This window comes from Candoia aspera, chromosome 7, assembly GCF_035149785.1.
Source record: "Candoia aspera isolate rCanAsp1 chromosome 7, rCanAsp1.hap2, whole genome shotgun sequence".
Taxonomy (NCBI): domain Eukaryota; kingdom Metazoa; phylum Chordata; class Lepidosauria; order Squamata; family Boidae; genus Candoia; species Candoia aspera.
In genome coordinates, this window is record NC_086159.1 from 5,908,780 (window position 1) to 5,929,536 (window position 20,757).

At 43.7% G+C, this 20,757-nt stretch overlaps 1 protein-coding gene across 1 annotated transcript; it reads right to left on the reverse strand.

Annotated features, from left to right (window-relative positions):
* Positions 1-1,119: 1,119 nt before the first annotated feature.
* LOC134501190 (uncharacterized) lies at positions 1,120-20,757 on the reverse strand. Its single transcript, XM_063308798.1, has 5 exons — positions 20,673-20,757; positions 8,850-9,038; positions 4,219-4,290; positions 2,862-2,929; positions 1,120-1,455 (listed from the first exon to the last, which is right to left on the reverse strand). The coding sequence occupies exons 1-5, from the start codon at positions 20,755-20,757 to the stop codon at positions 1,120-1,122; spliced, it is 750 nt and encodes a 249-aa protein (XP_063164868.1).

The following is a 20,757-nucleotide window of genomic DNA, read 5'->3' on the forward strand; positions in this document are numbered from 1 at the left end:
GAATAGTCACTAAACAAACGGTCACTAAGTGAGGACCACCTGTAATCAGGATCACTTTTATTGATATGAGTAATAATGAACTTGTTTGCAAAATCAGAAAACTGATATTCTGAAATGTTGGGAGGCCCTGCAGATTGGGAGGCCCTAAACTCCAGCTTGTTTAGCTGTTGCCAAAATCCAGTGTTGGTTTTGATGGGCTTCCAATGACCTTCTGAAGACATGTCCAGGTATTTATTCAGCATTGTTCCTCTTAGGACTGTGCGGGGCTTCGGGTGTGATCTGCCAAAGGGGCTTCCGTATGCCTGGGTGTGCAGACGCCATGCTGGCCTCCAACACACAAAACCAGGATTCTACATGCCCCAAAGCTCCTTTTTGGAGGCTGAATCTGAAGCTCTGCACCATGTTAATGTTTGTGTTCAACCTGTATATTTATACACAACAGAACACTAATAATACAAAATGCTTCTAAGCATTCAATGAGTTCACTCCAAATTAAAACAATCTCCCATAAACCTCTCACTGTTAGGAGTGTTAGGGAAGGCATGTGAGAAGATACAGATTGTTTGGCCTCACATGCCGTTGAAAGTTACCTGGATTCCTTCTGCTGGCAAGGAACCTTTATAAAACGAAGACCGTAGTCACTACAGCCATAATGAATAAAGTTGCTAGGAGGGGAAAAAGAAAAGCAAGCCATAAACTTTATGGTAGCTAAATGAAGTGGTTGCTTCCCACTCATTCAACATCACCACATGAGAGCAAATCTAGAGGAATTCCAGTGATATCTTCCTTCCCAATTTCACTACACCCTTTCATCAGGGTTAATGCCATTTCCAAATACAGTTTCAGCCAAGCAGACTTGGGGGTCTGGTGGCACCTTCAATGCTAACCCACTTTATTAGGGCACAAGCCTCCATGAGAAGCTGCTCGCAAAAGCTGATGCCCTACGAAATTGGTGCTACCAGAGTCGGTGCCAACTGTGCCATAAATGTTGTTGCTCCCTGCCCCCCATCACTAGCAAAATTTCTTTTCCAAACTTCAAGGACCAAAGGATGGAGCAAAAATCTTGCACAGGCATGAATTTTGAGGCACAGTAGAAGCCTGGATTTCTTGGTTTTAGCCCTAAGGGAACTCCATCCAAATAGCTCTCTTACCTGCACTGAGGTATGGCTTCCATGAAGTCAAGATGCTGTCATTGGTGCATCGCGGATTTAAGCTGGACCAGACCCCATTTCCACTAGAGTTCTCACATGTAATAATTTCAGTGATGGGAGTCCGTGCTTGAGATCCATCCAAGCATTTAATCTTTAGCTTTTGTCCCACTTTATACTTTGCTACCTTGACAGTGGTCTGCTTGTATGGGATGGGGACTCCACAAAATCCTGTGGAGTGCAAGGAGAAAATGAGAGGACCCCCCCCAAAATCAACAACCCTGAATTCATCTGAACAGCCTAGTGGCTAAACATGACGATCACTGCAGGATAAGCCTATTTACTGATTCACAATCCTTAGAGAGGTTGGTGATCTAATGATATTACTCAACTGGATAATTAACAGGGTAATATACAAGTAACAAGATTCAATTAGGGACAATGAAAGAGTAGGCATAGGCTGGTTGAATTCATAGAGATTGGGCAGAAGCCATCCAATTTGTTGTGGGCTTCCCATAACATGCTAAACCCTAACTCCCACTTAGGAAAATGTTCTTGGTGCATTCACCTAGCCAGACAAATCTCTTACAGAGTGCTGGAACGCATGTGGCCCAGAGATCAGAAAAATCACACACCAGGCATTTCTATAAAAATACATTTATTTACAGAAAGCACAAAAACATATTTACAGGCTTGTGCATTCACACACGCTCTCAGAGAGAGCTGGGAGCTGCTTACTCGGCTGCAAGGCTAAAAACTAAACAAAAGTCCTGCAAGCTGCCTTCCCCTCAGGCAATGCAACTATTAACACCTAAACTGAGGACAATTAATTTCGACCTCTTCACCTGGCCGATGCTTAAGGAAGTACTTACTTACCATGGTAGCCAAGAGCAGGAAAAAAAATGCCAACAAAATCAACTGCATTGCAGCTCAATGTGATGGCCTAGTTCACGCACCATGCTAAGGTCATTGCTGGGTTTCCAACAACACATTGAACCACAAACTAGCGAATTCTACTTTAAGCTAGTTTAGCATGTTGTTTTTAAGCTGGTTTAGCATGTTGTTGCAGCATGCACACATTTGATGTGCAGCCCTGCAACCTGGATCACCCAGACCCAAGGTAGGGCCTGGGGCCTTCAATAGAGCAAACAAGAACAAATTGTGTGTGAAATAATTTGGCTGTACTTCAGAATTAGCTTGGCACTCAGGAGTCTCCTCAAGACAGGTTGTTTTCTCCAAAGATTTTCCCATCCCCTGCCCTAAAGACTTAGGGTGGGAGATAGAAAATGCAGTGTAATGGTGAAGGTGCTGGACTGGCCCCAGGGAGGCTCAGAGTTTAATCCCCCTTTAGCCCCACATGCTCCCAGGAGGGCTTTGGCCAATCACTCCAATCTTGCTCACAGGGTTGTTGTTGGGAAAAACAGGAGGAATAAATGCTACGCAAGCCACCTCGAGCTCCGGAATGGAAGGCTGAATCCTAACAAACAAATTCAGTCATTGGCAGGAGGCAAACTAGCTCCGTGCGCACAGCGCACAAACCCTAGCAGATGCAGTCACTCAACAGGCAAAGCTTGAACAGTGATAAGCATGGCTCATTTTGCGAGGGTATCATGTGAACCTCACCCATGAATAGTTCAGTGCATTGCACAAACCCAGAAAATGGGTTAATTCAGGAACTGAAGGAGAAAACGGCATTAGCTAGGCTAAATGGACCATTATGGCAATATAGCCAAAAAACTGCACAGAAGGCAAAGGGATGTTGATGACCAGGAAAAAGGATCCTTGAAGGCGAGGAAAGCTGTGGGAGGTACAGACAAGGGAGATAACTGGAATAGAAATATCAAACAGTAACCATCATTCTAACACACAGTCTCTGTATTGTTAATATAATCCTTGTCTTTGTAATCCTACCTTTGTTCATGGATTACATATATACAGGTAGTTCTTGACTTACAACCACAATAGGGACCAGAAAATTCATCATTGTGGTGCAGTCATTAAGTGAGGCATCACATAACCATACCTGATTTTACGACCTTTTTTACCACAGTTGTTAAGTGAATCCAGCTTCCCCCATTGATTTTGCTTGTCAGAAGCTGGCTGGGAAGGTCACAAATGGTGATGCTGCAACCATCGTAAATACATGCTAGTTGCCAAGCTCCTGAATTTTGGTCACACGACTGTGGGGATGGTACGATGGTCGTAAGTGTGAGGACAAGCCATAAGTCACTTGTTTCAGCGCCCTCATAACTTCAAATGGTCGCTAAATGAATGGTCACAACTCAAGGACTACCTGTACTTTGATTTTCATACACTTATATAAGGGGATTGCATTCCCTTTGTTTTTTGGTTTGGTATTGCAGCCTCCAGGACTGAAATAAACACAATTTGTGCTTCTATTGACAAGTGTTCTGAGTCTCCATTATTAAACAAATGCAGAATTTCTCCTACATATGAACCCATTTAGGTACCTGGGTAAGTGTAGTGTGAAAACAGCCAGTGGGATTATTACACACTTTACTTACTTACTTACTTACTTACTTACTTACTTACTTACTTATTTAAAAGATTTGTATGGCTGCCCATCTTGAAACAACTCTAGGCGGCTCACAACAACACAACCACGATCTAAGCCAGCGCACAAGGGATAAAGCGGGGAGAAGATTCCTCCTTCTGCCCTCTCCTCCCACCAATCCTGCAGTGTAGTATATGTTGCAATGACCTGGTAAGCATCAGTTTCTCAGGAACTGGTGTCATTCTGTTCTGGATTTTTCCAGCTCTACGTTTGCTCCGTCCTATTTTGGAAACCCTTGGCATTTTCCTTCAAAGTCAGCAGAAACATTTGCAGGCATTTTGTATGTATATCCCTTTGTAATAACTGCCTTTTTTTTTAGACACCCTCTTTTAGGGATTTCCCCCCCCCCCCAAAAAAAACCCCTTGTTTGCCATCCTCAGTCCTTGTTGCATGGATGGGGTTCATTGGTGTCCATTTGGTCTCAGGTGGGTCCACCCAGATAATTAATTTGCTATTATTGCAAGCAATAGTTCAAAAATAAATGCTTGGTGTTACCTTCCATGAGTGCTGGGGTGCTGACCGGGGGGCCAATGGAACTATTCTCCCATTCTGCTGTAGGAGATGGCCCTGAAGGAAGACAAACCAACTTGGGGTCAACATTGCAGAAGTTCTAGTAAGAAAAACAGAAATGCTAGAGAGGTACAACCAGATTCCACAGATTTTAGTTTCTGAGTCTGGATGAAGTAGGAAGCAGACAGGGAAAGGGGAAAGGGGAAAGGGGAAAGGGGAAAGGGGAAAGGGAAGAGACCGTGGACACACAGCATCAGATGATGTGTGTCCATCCTCTTCTTAAGATCTGCCCCACACCTAGGAGAGCATCTCTGGCACCTTCCAGGTAAATTGGGATTACAATCCCAGCCATTGCGCTGGGTGAAAATCCTCACAGTTGCAACCTCAACAGATCTGGAAGTCCCCAAGATAGGAAGGGCTGCCAGTAGCATATACTGTAGGTCACCCAGCCTCAGTGTCTGTAGCTCTCGGGCCTTATTGGGTTCTCCCCTCTCCCCTGCTTAAATGTCCTTAGCTTTTCATTTTTAAATGGAATTTCTCTTGCGGTTTTGATAACAGCGAACCATTTGTGGTGTCTTCTAGAGTCCCCCAACTGTGGTTAGGTCAGAATAACAGGAATGAAGATGGGTTCTATGTCCCTTCAACAATGGTTGGGTGATGCAGTGAAGATGCCGTAAGTCACAAATGGGGAAATAGCCCAGCAGCAGCTGCTCCTCCATATGCCATCTACAGGTAGTCCTCACTTAATGACCACAATTTGGACTGGAATTTTGGTCGCTAAGCAAAGCGGTCATTAAGTGAATCAGATCCATTTTTTATTTTTTTATTTTATTTTATTTTCTATCCTGCCTTTAAGTGAACCACATGGTTAAGCGAATCACACGGTTCCCCATTGATTTTGCTTGTCAGAAGCTGGCTGGGAAGGTCGAAAATGGCGATCACATGACCATGGGATGCTGCAATGGTCATAAGTGCGAACTGGTTGCCAAGCACCCAAATCGTGATCAAGTGACCATGGGGAAGCTGCGATAGTTGTAAGTGCGAGTACCGGCTGTAAGTTGGTTTTTTCAGCACCGTTGTAAGTCTGAACCATCACTAAAGGAATGGTTGTTAAGTGAGGACTACCTGTAAGTTGATCATCTAACCATCTTCACAACCTGCTGCCCTCCGTATGCCCTGGCCTACATCTTCATCATTCCCAGTTAGCGGGTAGCATAACAAGTTTGGAAGACATCTCAGATTGGGAGAAGCTTGGGAGGATCCTGAGCATACAAGAACCTGTGTACCCCATTTCATGAAAATCAGAAGAGAAAGGCCATTTAAAAATGAACATACTGAGAAAATTTATATTCTTCTTATAAAGAGATGGGAGGGATGTCTGCAGGGAGGGAGGGAGGGTGTCAGAAAAGACCAGATGGCAGTTATGACTGCACGATCAAAGCCCCACCACCTTTTTTACATGCATTGCGAAACAGGGGTGGTGCTCTGATCATGTGGTTGTGACTGCCATCTTGACTTTTTCGACTCCTTGAGGATGTCCCTGACTCTAGGGCAGTATTTAGCACCCTTCTGGCGGCCAGAATCTGCATGCCCAATTGTTCCATCTTCCTGGGCCACAAGGTGTCCTGCCAACATTTTTAGCCCATGTGGGGCGGGGGGGAGGTTCAGGATCAAACTGGATGCCCCTAGCCTGTAAAGGCTTCAACGATTCTGAGTTTTCCTCCAATATCTCTTTGTGTTTCAGACCATAATGAAAGGCATGGAAACAGGGGTAGCAAAGAAAGTGTGTCACTAAGACACAGGGGATCGAGCCGTCAACAGACAGTGGCTGCGGTGTGAAGCTGCGCAGTTAAGTCTGCCATGGCTCTCTGCGAGAGCAGACATGTGCTTCCTGGAAACACTGGGGCTTAACCACAGCTCTCTTCCTATAGCAGTTATATCAGCGTCATGTACAATTAGGGTCACACCGAAGCACTTGCAGAGGCCTATCAACAGGCAGAAAAACATCGCACCTCTATTTGACAAACTCCCCCAAACTTTTGAGAATTCATAAGGAGGGGAACGGGATAAAACCTGCGGTTTTGCAGATCTTCTTAGCAAAATAGGTATTCTTTTGCACAGACCGTTCTCAGATCCACGGCTTCGGGCATGCGAGTGGCAAAATAATGCCAGATGGGTGCTACTTGACGAATTAGAGCCCAGTAAAGCCGTGATGAATTCCATCATTTTGCCGGAAAAGGATTTGGTGTGGGATTTTTCTGGCATCCTTCATTCCACCAGGTCCTTGTTTCATTAATAGAGAGCTCCCCCACCTGCATTTTAATAAAGACCGCAGACGGCACCCATCCTACAGTCCCTGCTTGCTTGTCTGATGGGAATCCCAATGCTCACCAACACCAATTTGTCTTTCTTTGACTGCTTTGAAAGGTGCAAGGCGGGGATGGGGGAGATTCCTTAGGCAGGAGAGAGTGGGGAGCTGTGCCACAGCTCTGTAACTATTCCTGGGTTTATTAAAAACAACGAAGAAGCCAAAGTGCTAAAAGACAGGACACTCCAATAATATCTGAGACGAAGCAACCCATCTTTGTACCCCTCCCTCCCAGATAAACCCATATGCTGGCATTTGGGAGCCAGACTATTGGGTATTTTGGCAGGGATGTGAACCTAAGGAGCAAATTACTGAAGAAATATACATGGGGCTTTAATCAGCAGCCTACCATGTGGCTATGAGGCCTTCTGGTTTCTCAATTTCATCGTTTTCTTTGCTATTATTCCAGGAAGAAGGTGACTCCGATGGACAGCCCAATTTGCTCCGGGCAAGTCTCAGCATGCACCAGTTCTTAAAGACTCATGGTCAATAGCAGACAACTCTGAGGGGCCATCTGCAACACCCTAGTCTGTGCCAGGAGCCCCAACCCCATTAGCAAGGTGGAAATAGCAGGAGCTAGAAAACTTGGACAGTTATCTATTATCATCCTCCATCATTACTACTTTGATCATCATCACTTCTAGCAAGGTCACTACTCTCTTCTTATCATCACTATTTGCCCTGGCCATACTGGTTATGTATCGGGGGAGGAAAACTGGCCTCTCTTATTGTCTCCATTGCAAGTAAAATGGTAGAATCTAATTCACTTTTGGTGACTATATGGGCACACTTATACAGGTAGTCCTCGCTTAATGACCACAATTTGGACTGGCATTTTGGTTGCTAAGTAAAGCAGACATTAAGTGAATCTGACCTGATTTTACGACCTTTTTTGTGGTGGCTGTTAAGTGAATCACTGTGGGTGTTAAGCGAACCACCCCATTGATTTTGCTTGCCAGAAGCTGTCCAGGAAGGTCAAAAATGGTAATCATGTGACCATAAGATGCTGCAGTGGACATAAATGCAAACCAGTTGCCAAGCGCCAAAATCGTAATCATGTGACTGCAGGGATGCTGCAACAGTTGTGTGAGGATCGGTCGTAAGTCAGTTTTTCCAGCACCATTTAAAGTCCGAACTGTCACTAAACAAATGGTTGTTAAGCGAGGACTAGCTGTATGGACACACCTATGGAATTTTCTTGGCAGCAGTGTGGAACTTGTTTGCTGCTGCCTTCTTCTTCATCTGGGATTTTTTTTTTTAAAAAAGAAGAATTTTAACTTTAAAAACTTTTCAATTTTTTAAAAAAAAATTTAAACCTTTTTAAAAAATAACTCTTCGAGCCCTTCGATTTCCTGGTGGTCTCCAGTCTCTGCTTAGTGTTTTTCAAGATCAGAGAAGGTTGGCTGGGTGTCACCCACCACTATAGCTTCTGATTCCTGTGTTGGTGATGTGTCCCCCTCCCAGACCCTAAGCCTGTCTGAAGCTGTCCTTGAAGGGAGGTAGAAAACAAGCTTTTGTTTGGCTTAATCTGCTTGCTGAACTGCAGTTGCGTAACATGCTCACACAACATTCCAAGCAAGCCAAGGTGAAAGGAACTGCTGAGATGAGCACATGGTGCACATGCAGCCGTTATCTGTTAATAGGCCTGGATCTGCATGTTGTAGGAACAGAGCAATTGTAACCAAGAGGGCTTTCAGGTTTTTGTCTCAAACATACCGTGGTGCTTCGCTGCCAAAAGTCAGTAGCAAACAGCAGACTTTACTTGTTGTGATTTGTGAAGGGCATTTTGTGCTCCGCATAAAAATCCCTGGCAGTTCTAGCTGTTTACACAGCCCTTGTTTATGGCTACCAGGTCTGGGCTGCCAAATTTCAGATGACCAACAAGGAGTTAGCTCATTATATATGAGCTAATGGCCATCTGGATATTTGCAGCTCAGCTGTAGCAGCCCTAGACTTGCTCTGGGGCAGTGTTTCTCAACGCTGGCAACTTTAAGACGGGTGGCCTTCCACTCCCAGAATTCCCCAGGCAGCGTGCTTTAAGACGGGTGGCCTTCCACTCCCAGAATTCCCCAGCCAGCATGCTTTAAGATGTGGAGGCTGAGAAACAGTACTCTAGGGCGTTCATAAACCACTCATTATTGATAGCCTTACACCTAACATTCCCCAAGAGTAAACATTTTCCCCTGTATGCAACAGGCCTCAAAAAGGTTTCTGAAACATTCTATTTCTTGGAAATCCAGCTTCTTACCTATGCAAGCTGGCGGGCGACTGTACGTCCATCTAGCAATTCCGGATTGCTCCTTGCAAGTAATAAAGTTACTTGTCCCTGCTTTTCTCTTGTAGCCTTCGTCACAAAGATAACGAGCCCGGGTACCCACCACGTACCGATCAGTGGAATACTCTGCAAACTTAACTGGATCAGGAGGAGGACATTCCCCTGCAAAGGAAAAGAAAATGCAAACATGGCACTGTTTGAGCATCAGTCTCAAGCCCCCCGCGTTGGATGAGATTGTTGGAGGTCCTGGCAAATCCGGCATGCCTCATCAGCCTACAAATTGAGTCCCAGGATGCAACTCTTTGTGCTTCTGAGGAAGCTGTTCGTTGCCACTCCCACTTCCTCTTTCTCTTTCTTCCTCCTTCACCATCTGGGAAGAAGCATGTTTTGCTTCTCTCTCCATCTTGGGCCACGTGGTGGGCCTAAGAATGCAAAAGGAAGATTTTTGTCAATTTCTTCCATGCAGCTCTTGGCAGCCATAGGGCTGAGAGTTCACTAAGTATAGGGAACACAAAAGAAGAACAGATTTCATCCTTTCTGAACAGAAATGTAACTGGACCAAGAATAAAATGAGTAAGATACTCTTTTACTTTACTTTGAACCTACTCTGTCTAAGCGTGTGATTCTTTATCTTGGGAGGGCTGAATGTGTAAGATCAATAACCTGTGTTTCTCTGACATGCTCATTGAAGCTACCGAAGATAATATTCTTTTTCTGTGCACAGCTTCTCTGCTGTGTTCAGCTCTGCTCCATTCTGTGGTCCTAGCAGGCCACTAAATGGCTTCAGAGATCCGTTGCGTTCTTGCGCCCTTCTTTCCAGTATGAAAAGATGCCTAAGGAAGGCGAAGCTCCTTCATGTCTTAGGATATAATGGCATTGTGGAAGGCAGGAAGGTTGCAGATTGATACAGCGAGGACTGTACTATAAAAGATGGGTCATTCCCATATCCAACAGGAGCATGTTGAAATTAAAAAAGGGCAAGAACACCACCCACCCTTCCCTTCCCTCCCAGAATTGTTCCAGGATTCTCTTCCGCATTGCAAGTTTTCTTTCATCAAGTCAAATGGGTATTGGCCAAAACAAGAAGAATTATTTTGCTGCCTGGCATGACATGGGACTTGCAAGCTTCCAGTATCTGTAGGCTTTCTGTCTAGCAGCATCGTGTCTGCAGTCCTGGGTGTTCTCTGAGCCTGCCTGTTGGCTCAGACGTTTCATGACCCAACTAGGGAACATCATCAGCGCCACTGATCATCAGCACTGATGACGTGTCAGTCTTCCCAAGGAGACCAGATAAGAAACAAGACCAGATGAGCTAATTCTTCTTTATTGTAAGGCTACGTTAACAGAACCTTGCAAGTCTGAAAATACAAATCTCCTACTCTCTCTTTTACAGCCTGATTAGTTAAGGAAGTTCCTTTCTGAGTTTCTTTCTCTGCCCATTATGCAGCTGCGGGCTCCACCACCCCCTTATCTGATCATTTCCTAGGCAGCATCTCTCCCCCCCCACCCCACCCCTGGGCTCCCAAGGTCATTCCCACATACCTTTACATGGTGTTGCCTAGTTGGGTCATGAAATGTCTACAAGCCAACAACCAAGCTCAGAGAGCACCAAGGACTCCACAGTTCAACCCTGAGCTACAGAGATTCCCTTCTACTGGAGCATAGTTTATTCTGAAGTAAGACCCTCCATGTTCAGATAGGATTATTCCCCTTGAGCAAGTAGCATCATGACTGGAAATAGTCGCTCATGCCTTCCAGCTGTAGCCCAGCCAACAACTCCCTGCCTCTGAAAATACCATTTGGCCTACTAGATTGGGTAACAGATCACCAGCTTGCCACAGGATAGAACAAAGAAATAGCTTTTGACAGCCCAGATCTGGGAGCCAGACAGAGCAGAGCAAGGGAAACAGAACAGCAAAAACTTTTTTGAAGGCCAGCTTGAAGCTGAAGAAGAACGGCAGAGAGGTAGGTGTTTCCTGACTTTCCTCATGCTGGTTCTTTTGCCGCACTGCCCCAGGTTCACCAGGAGGGAGAAGGTAAAGAAACATGAACATGTTGGCATCACGCCAACCTTCCTCTCTTGATGGCGTGATGCCAACATGTTCATGTTTCTTTACCTTCTCCCTCCTGGTGAACTTGGGGCAGAAACATCTGCAAGCCAACAACCATCTCCGTGACTTGTGTTTTATCAAAGAAAAACCATCTGGGGGGAATCAGCTCAGTCTGAGAGGCATGTCATTTTCCATAAGGTAAAATTCTTGCCTTCTGAGGTGAAGCTGGACCTGTGAATGTTCTCTGTCGTCAACTTTCCCCACTTGCACCTAACCAGGGCACACCCGTCCTTTCCTGCTGGGTCCCCAGCCCTTGAGGGAGACAGGCTTAAGTCATCTTCAGCTGCACTGGGGCTCAAGGTTAATTCCAGCACCATCAAAGGACAGCTTCGGGGTGTGTCAACATGATCAGGCTTGGCCGCCCATTTTCTTGAAGAGAAATCCAGGGACTGCCGAGATGGAACAGTGGCAAAACACACAGCCTACAGATCAGCAACGGGGGCAGCCAATGTCATCCTGGTCTGGTTTTCTGCCAACTCAAGGCTGGGTGGAGAGCAGTTCACCTCACAGTGGAGAAAAAGTCATAGGGTAAGTTTAGCTGTTGCACACCTTGGCCATCAGATGGAGAAATAGTGCTACAAAAGAAGTTGAAGTTCTCTGGTTCAAGTCATGTTATCAGGGGTCAAGAGAAGGTGGATTCTGTCCCTAACCTCATAAAGAAGTCAGGAAACCTGCAAAGCTTGTGATAGGGGTCTCTCACAAGTCATGTCTTTCCATTTCCGTTCACAGTGATAACCTTGGGTGAAAGGGAAGGGGCTGAAAGTAAGATCTGGGTTACACAATTGCAAGTTACATGACCAGATAAAATGAAGTTCCCTCGAGCAACTGCTTCAAAGAACTGTCTGAAATCTTGAGAGAAATGTGGCTGGCTTTGATGGAAAGTGAGAGTTGGCTACGCACACGACTGAGTTTCACTTGAAGATCCTTTTTCATTTTACCCTCTTCGACTGTGGTTAGGTATTTTCAATAGAACCATCCAGCAGAAATCATTTCCTGCTAACAAGCTATAAATGGGGGAGGAACCCATTACATTTGCATGAAAACACACTCACACCCACACACACCTACTGCCTTCCAGAAAGTGGAAGGGCTTTCAGCTGTTTGAATTCCTGGCCAGAAGCACTTCAGCTTGTGAAAGGCCACCTGAATCCTTCAGGATAGTCTACTGCCGTTCGACCAATGTTTATAAGAGGCCATTCCTGTAAATGCTGCTGTGGGGCAGTGATGGTTGAAGCTGAACATTAGTGACTGGAAACCCTTTATGGACTTTTTGTTGAAAAAAGAAAAAAAATGTACTTGTGATTTATGGGTTTGATGATTAGAAAGGGTAGACTATGAAAAGAAGGAAATTATAGACGCACACACACATACTGGTACTGGCCAATCAACCAGGCATCGTGGTAACAGACAAGGACCAGAAGACAGCGGTGGTGATAGACGTAGCGGTGCCAAGTGACAGCAACATCAGGAACAAGGAGGCTGGGAAGCTGGAGAAGTACCAGGGCCTGAAGGAGGAACTGGAGAGGATGTGGAAAGGGAAGGCCAAAGGGGTCCCAGTGGTGGTAGGGGCACTTGGGGCTGCGACCCCCAGGCTGGGAGAGGGGCTCCAGCAGATCCCAGGAGCAACATCGGAGCTCTCTGTCCAGAAGAGCGCAGTGCTAGGAACAGCCGAGATCCTGCGCAGAACCCTCAAACTCCCAGGCCTCTGGCGGGGGAGCCGAGGTTGAGGGAGACACATACCACCCACAGGGGTGAGAAAGGATTTAAATATATATAAATATAAATATAAAGGAAGCTGAAATCCAGTTACATCTGGACAGCCAAAAATTTCCCTGTGCCTGTCCATGACATTCAAGTAATGTGGTGCAACTATACAATGCAGGCACCCCATTCTGCATCTGAGAAACTTGTGGTAACAGCTTCATCTCTGGGGTTGTCCAGATGTTTACAGGAGTTAAAGTGAGTGGAAAAGAGAAGACAGTCACACAAAAGAAATGAATGATATTGTACCTAGAATTACTCGACCCTTTTAATGCAGTTTGAAAGGGAAAGATTAACCGTGATGGACTTCTCAGAGTCTCAGAAAGTGGATGGTGATTGGCAAAATATTACAAGCCCAGGAAGACAGGTTGCCACCTCCCTGGAGCATCAACAGACAGTTAGCAAGGGGATCAAAGAATCCGTGAGCTGAGAGATAAACGGGATGCTAAAGTAAATGTATCCAATTTCCAGAACTTTGTAATCTCATTCTCTTTTCCTTTTCAATGTTTCTGGTTTCTGAAACTCTTGAAATCTAGTTTTCTTGTTTGTAAGTGGCTGCTAGGGACTTGACATTCATCAGGTGTGGTTTTTCTCCTTCTGGAACTGCAGGGATGAACATCTTTGCTTGGGTTCACCATTTCTCCCTGTCCCCCCAAAACACGTGAAAACTTGGATGAAAGACCACAAGGAACTCCCAAGGCTGTAGTTTGACAGGATATTAAAAAAAATAAAAATATCCAAGAATAAGAAAATTGCAGTGTGTTCCATAATACTGATGAGAAAAGGTTTCTGGATACAGTCACCAAAGCTGGGTTTACTTTGAGGCTATCTTTACAGGTATCTTTGACTTACGACCTTCGTTTACTGACTGTTTGAAGTTACAACAGTACTGGAAAAAGTGACTTGCAACTGTTTCTCGCACTTACGACCATCACAGCATCCCCACAGTCATATAATCAAAATTCAGGCACTTGATGACCGGTATGTATTTATGACAGTTGCAGTGTCCTGCGGTCATGTGATCGCCTTTTGCCACCTTCCCAGCCGGCTTCCAACAAGCAAAGTCCTGGATTCACGTAATGACCATGTGATTCACTTAATGACTGTGGCAAAAAGATTGTAAAACTGGGAATGACTCACTTAACGACTGCCTCATTTAGCAACAGAGGTTCCAGTCCCAATTGTGGTCATAAGTCAAGGGCTACCTGTACCATATGTCTCTCTCTCTCATTTTCAGGCATCAGTGAAGCCTGGTCCACCAGTTAATTGTGAACTACAGCTCCCAGCATCCCTCACCATGAGACATACTGGTTGATGCTGCTGGAAGGGGTAGTTCAGCAGTAATTGGAGAGACACAGATTCTCCACCCCAGAATGGGATGAGTTTATTAATCATCTTTCTATCAATTAAAAATGTCCTCAGCAGCAATTTGACCAAAAAACATGATTCTAGTATTATTGTTTTGTAGAAAGAACTTCCCGCACTTCTAATGCTAAGGTGCATCTGGTTTGCCTTCCGATGAGACAAGCAACCACCCCTCATGTCCTGCCAACTATGACGTTCCCCACTGTCATCTGCAAAAAAATCTCCTTAGACTCTTTGCTTCAGAATCTTGCTTTCATTCATGGGCAAATTCAGAGTCCAATCCATCCATGGGAAATTGAATCACTAGAACACTTTGCCTTCCCTTATATATTTCCAGATGAGAATTGCAGTGCAATTGCGAGTCAGCTTACCTTTTCTAGTCCCCTCAGTATATTGGAAAATGCTGCATATCAGAAGGAGCCCAAATTCAAGATATAAACCACTCATGTCTTCTTGAGTTGCACCTCAGACCCATCTGCAAGGGAGCGTCATCTGACCAACTCTGCGTCTGAACATCTCTCTTCTTCTGGAGGTCCAGAGCAGAAGGCAGTATTTGATTGTATCTTCCCAACTCTACACCCTCTTCACCCGCCCACCCTGTGAGTAGCTGAAATTGCACACAGGCACGAGTCCTACTCATCTAGGAAGTTGCATTTTCAAACCAGGGTGATTCAGCTGAGCTATGGTTGGAGGAAGTGGTTGGCCCAGGTGGTTGAAACACCTGACCAACAGAGTGGACAATTTAACCACCTGCCAGCGCCTTCTAAACTCAAGAGGCATCTAAGCTGAAGTTGCAGATCAATCACTCGGTCCATTGCTCTGTGTGTTGTGCCAATGACAAAGATTTCCAAACTCTGTGCCAGGGAAAACTGGTATGCCCACACCAAGGACTGAAGTGTGCAAATAGTGATATCCCTTCTTTATCTTTTGCACTTCATTTCCACCTCATCCTGCTGTTTACAGTTCTCTTCCCGCCAACCCTGGCCATAACTATTCTTGCAGATTAGGATAACATGTTCCATCTAATGAGTGGGGCTGCAGACCATGAAACCTAGTTCCATAGCATCCATTTTGGTCTTCAAGAGGCCACAGGACTCAGTTCTTTTTGCAGTAGCAGAGTAATAAATCTCTGCTGGGAAACCAAATTCTACACAACTGGTATCACATGGTATGCTCAACATGGCCTCAGAATTGACCCATTTGGGGCGTTCATCCAAAACATTGAAACTTTTCAGGATGGCAAAACCTTGTGAAGCCAGATGTTCCTTCTCTAAGTGCATATGATCTTCCTGCATATGAGAAGGAGAGGAAGGATCCAGGTCCTTGGCTGTAGCCACTGCTACAAGGACATGTATATCAAAGATATTGAGCAGGATCATCCTTGGATTAAAGGAACGGTGCCTTATCCAGGGGTGGCCGAGTGAGACCAACGTTGGAAGTAAGATTAACAGGTATTTTGCCACATTACAAGCCACTACAACACACCTCTCCATTCCTTGTTTCTTAGTGCTATATTCTTGGACAGAAATATAATACAGTAGTCTTGGATATTTTCTGGCTATACCATCTTTTCCTTCATCTTGACAGCTCTAGATATCTAGTTAGGAAAAGAACCCCCATGTTCTAGAATGGGAAGAGGTTGTAATCTGAACTAGATCATAGTCATTCAAACTCGGGATTATCTATGTTACTACTAGGGTTTCAGGCCAAAATCTTTTTCAGCCAACCAGGTTTAGGCAGTGGGCTTTCTGCAGTCAAAGCAGGGATTCAACCAACTCTTTACAGCCTTTATCATTAAATGTTTCCTCCAGCAAGAGAGCCAAAAATGGATAAACCTGGAGATATTTTTTTAACTTTCCCATTATTGATCAGCTGCTTTGTCACTCACTAATATCCAGCATTTGCCCTACTTGAATTTGGAACTATACAATTGTTCTTGTATTTGAAGATTTGGGGATCAGGTTTCACTTGAATAAAAACTATTAATTCTATCATTTTATCTATCATCCCAAGTCTTAGTAACACATCCAGGTCAGATCAAATCAGATAATAAAGGGAGACTATCTCATTATTAGCTGGACCGGCATTTTAAAGTAGCACCACAAGGTCAACCTGAAGGCAGGTTGTCCTAGCAGTCTCCAACTTGAGAGACGGAGGAAGGACTAAAACATGGAGCAGTTTTCAAGCACCGGCCCAACTTTTCCTTGTCAACTAGCACAGAATGCGTTCCCTGACAGGAACTCTATCCATGTTAGACAGATAGCAACTCAGGGCTGGACTGGCAGAATACTCTGGTCTCAACCAAAAAAGTACTGAAGATCATATGAAGGGTTGTAAAGAAGAGTCTAACATTCCTAGTACTACCTCTTCTCTATCCAGAGACATAGAAACCAATGCAAAATTAGTTTTTATGGTTTCTGAACTAAAAGTTTCACTCCCTACATGATGCGCACATCCATATCTACCAGCTCAAACTCTTGCCAACCAGGCTAGCTTTGAGTTCCAGAAGAATGAAAGAGGGTAGCCACCAGGTCAACAGCCTTATTCTGTGTGATTACTCTGAAGTTCCACAGTTCCCATCCTATTTAATAAAGGCTTGGCCAGTCCTGGCTTGGTATTCTTCTCACAGCCCCTCCTTGTATTTGTCCACTTGAGTGCCAATGCACATGGGAATCATCTCTTGCGGAATCTTCATAGAAGTCTTCACTCTGGTATTCCTCCAGATGCTGCATAAAGAAAAAAAAAATTCCAGAACAAACTCTTTGCCTCTATATCTTGTTTTTTGTGTACTCCAACATTCATTCACACCTATATACAACTCTATGGCACAAGGTATACTATTTACATAGGAACCAAACAGCTACAAAACAGTATATAGCAATGTGGTAACAACGATAGTTTGTGGTTCACCATTCGCAGAGACCCAGCAAAGGTGTCAGGATATGACATATAAATAACACCATCATTTAAAGTCATCTTCTGCTTTATTTGTTTGGATCTAATGTGCTATGTGAACATAGCAACTGCCTTTTGTTAATCCAGGTTTAAGGTAAGACATGTCGACTCTTACAGAATAGGATGAAGAGTCCTATTTTAGAACAATCATAATCCAGATACAAAAACTCTAGTGTAAAATGGGATTAACACTGCCAAGAGAACAAGAGAGGCCATCCTCAAAAAGCTGAACACCACTCTCCGTATGTCTGGTAGGAAGCCCAACTGGTTTTAGGCTTAATCTGCAGGCCACTTCATCTATTTGTTGCTCATCTCTGGATGAAATATTCCCCCACCCCACCCACCATTTTTTTTTCAGATGAGAGGGAATTTGCAAGAAAATGAAAGCGATGATTCACTACAGATTGTGGTGTGTACCTTCATTCCTTTGTTCTTTCTCACCTCTGTTCAGTTGTACTTTTTCTGGCCCTGTGAAAACTTGTAGCATCTGCTTAGCCAAACTGAGAAACAGGAGATGAATGGGGTAACTATAGTCAAAGACATCTTTGCTTATTCTTAAGATGTTTTCTCCAATACATTTTTTATTATGTTATACTGAACTTTAACAAAAGTACACAAGATACAACAATGGTAATACAATAAAAATATATAGATAGTGAATAAAATAAACTAAAACTTTTTTAAAAGAAAAAAAGGAAAGTTCTTGATAGTATTAATATAGTATTGATATACAACTAACTCAGCCCTTTCATATAATATTAAATCTAGACTTTCTAGAAACATATTGCTTCATCTTCTCATTTTTACAATATAAAAAGGTATCTTTTGAATCCATTCTTTCATATATGGAGTGTCTTTTCCACATACATAGAATAATTCTCTTACCCGAATCCCTGCCTTGATAGCTTTCCTACTTTTAAGCGGCTTGGTTTTCACAATGCACTAAATCATAGTTTGTTGCATTATGGCTACTGAACCAAGCATAGTAAGTTATATTCATGCAATATACTAAGCCAGAAACCATGGTTTACAAACCACTCTGCTTGGGTTCAGGCAAGAAGCTGAGCAAAATGAAAAAAGCTTTGTATACATTAGAGTTTTAGCAAAGTTTGAGAACTTAAGGGTCTGAAAAGTACATGGGGTAAATCCTAATTTTCAGTTTCTTCTCACTGCATCGTAATGTGTGTCCCCATAATTTTTTTTCCTTCCCTGTTTTTGATCCACTGAAGACGTCCATGGCTGAAAAGGGGCATGTAGGGAAAACCAAATTGCTGAAAACATAATTAGGATTACATTTTAATGCATTAGATTTAATGCCTTGAATGAGAAGCCTTGATCCCACTAAGACTGCAAATAAGGAAACATATTTTGACCCACTTCCCCCCAGTGTGTGAGGCTTGGGACAATTATCCCATATCCTTCACTCTAAAAACACCATAGCCAGGATCCAGCCTTGTTTTCCTTCTCAACTTTCACCTGATTCATTTGGGAAAAGTCCCCGCTGGACCACTTTTAAAGCATCTGCTTCAGTTTGAGCATCATGGAGCTTAGAAAGGGATGGGCAGTTTACTGGTTTGCAAAATGGAGGGAGAAATATCATTTAGGGGAATTTGAGCTTGGATCCTTACTCATTTAGTAATCTACACCAGTGTTGCTCAGCCTTGGCAGCTTGAAGATGTGTGGACTTCAACTCTTAGAATTCCCCAGCCAGCATGCTGGGGAAAAAGGATATAAAGATCCGATACTATGCCTCAAATATCTTGATAGAAGGAAGACAAATGACAAAATTAAAGTGAGAAAGGAATGCTTTTTTTTCCAGAAAAACTTTATTATTTTTCAAAGTGTAGTTAAAATATAGAATATAGAAAAGCTAGAGTACAGAACTAGAGAAAAAAGAAAAACTGTAAAAGTGCAGAACAGAGAACAGAAACAGAAAGTGACTTCCGACCTTCTCCAATACAGATATGAATACATTTACAAATATAATTCTTGCAATTAGTTAAACCTTAGTAACATTATTTCTATCAAATCAAACCATTTAATCATTAACACCCAAAATCAGAACTTCATTTTTTTCTGACACAAGCAAGTAGCCTAGAAGTGGTTGCCAAGTAGAAAGAAATCCAGACACAGTATTTTCCGTTATCAATGCTGTTAACTTGGCCATTTGAGCCAGGTCCATCAATTTAATAATCCATTCTTCCCCTGTTGGTGGATCTTTCCATCTCTGTGCATATAAAAGTCTTGCTGCTGTAATCATGTGTAGAGAAAGGAATGTTTGATGCCAAGACTTCCTGTGCAATCAGCAATATTCAGGACTCCCCCCACACTTGGACTGTTTTAGATGTTGCATCGCTTGGATTTTTTATTCTTTATTTTTTATTTCTATTTATAGTATTTTTACTGTATTTTATTTTTTGTATTATTCTGATGGTTTTAACCACTTGTTGTAAATCGCCCAGAGGCCTCCGAAGGGAGGAGATGGGCGGGGATAAATTAGATAAATAGATAAATAAATAATTTCTCAAGTCAGTATAGGGATAATGGTCACCGACACTAAAAGAGGAAGAGGAGGAAGAGGAAGAGGATGCTGTGTGTAGTTCTGCAGCTTCAATTTGTACATATTTGGCAAGAACGAGTTCCACCCATCAGTCCTAGGATTTGTTCTGTACATTTCAGGCACTGTATCCACAGCAAGACATATTTTGTGTACGATCCTCAGTTGGACCTGAAGTTTTTCGCCCCATGGAATGATGACCTGAGTGGTTCTCCCACTGCACTAACCTTCATGTGTGAACCACAGTTTGTGGAAAGCCAAGGACCGCTTAACCTCACTTTGTTGCACAGGTCCAGTTGGTAGGATCTGCCCAACAGATTGAGGTTTACCAGCCACAGTGGAGGAGTTCACACAACAGACTAAGCAAAATTAATCAAACTTGGTTATAGTTTAGCCCAAGCAGGAACTCAACCATTGGTTCACTTCAACGACCAAGAAGCCGATTTATCATTCTCAGCCCAAATTATCTCACAGAATCATCATGAGGGCATAAAAGGAAAGGAGTCTTCCATAGGCTTGAATTCCTTGAGAAAAGAGGATAAAAAGCATAGTGATAATATTTTTAAAATAACAAAAATGGCCAAGGAGTCAGGAATCATCCTCACATGGTCTGCCATACCTCCAAGGAAGCCCTTTAATCCCTCAAACTCTGAAAGGTAAGTTTTATTTTATTCTCCCATCTCATCTTTCTTCCCACTCCCCCCACCCCCCAAAACCCAGAAAGGGTAGGTAATTTTCAAACTGAACAACTGCTTCTCCTTTGTGATGATCAGTCATTTTGATAAGGAGTCTCACAAGCAATCTGATTCTGTGGTCCACAGAGATGACTGCCATCAGCACATGTTGCTACTGCTGATGGCAAGATAATAAGTGAAGTCCATCAAGGGAGCCCTGAGCATCTACGCCTCATGCAGCTGAGGCCCACAGACGACCCTGTGGCGCAGGAACCTTAGGCATAGTGGTTTATCGCGGCAGGTTCGAAACTGGGCCTTGGAGGACTCTAAACCACACAAACATTGATGGCCCCTCGGTTCTTCTGTAACTTACAATCAGGGGCACCTGCAATCAAGATCACAGCCATGGCTGTGAATTCAACGTACTGCGTTTTGTGTGCTGCAGGCACAGCCACCAT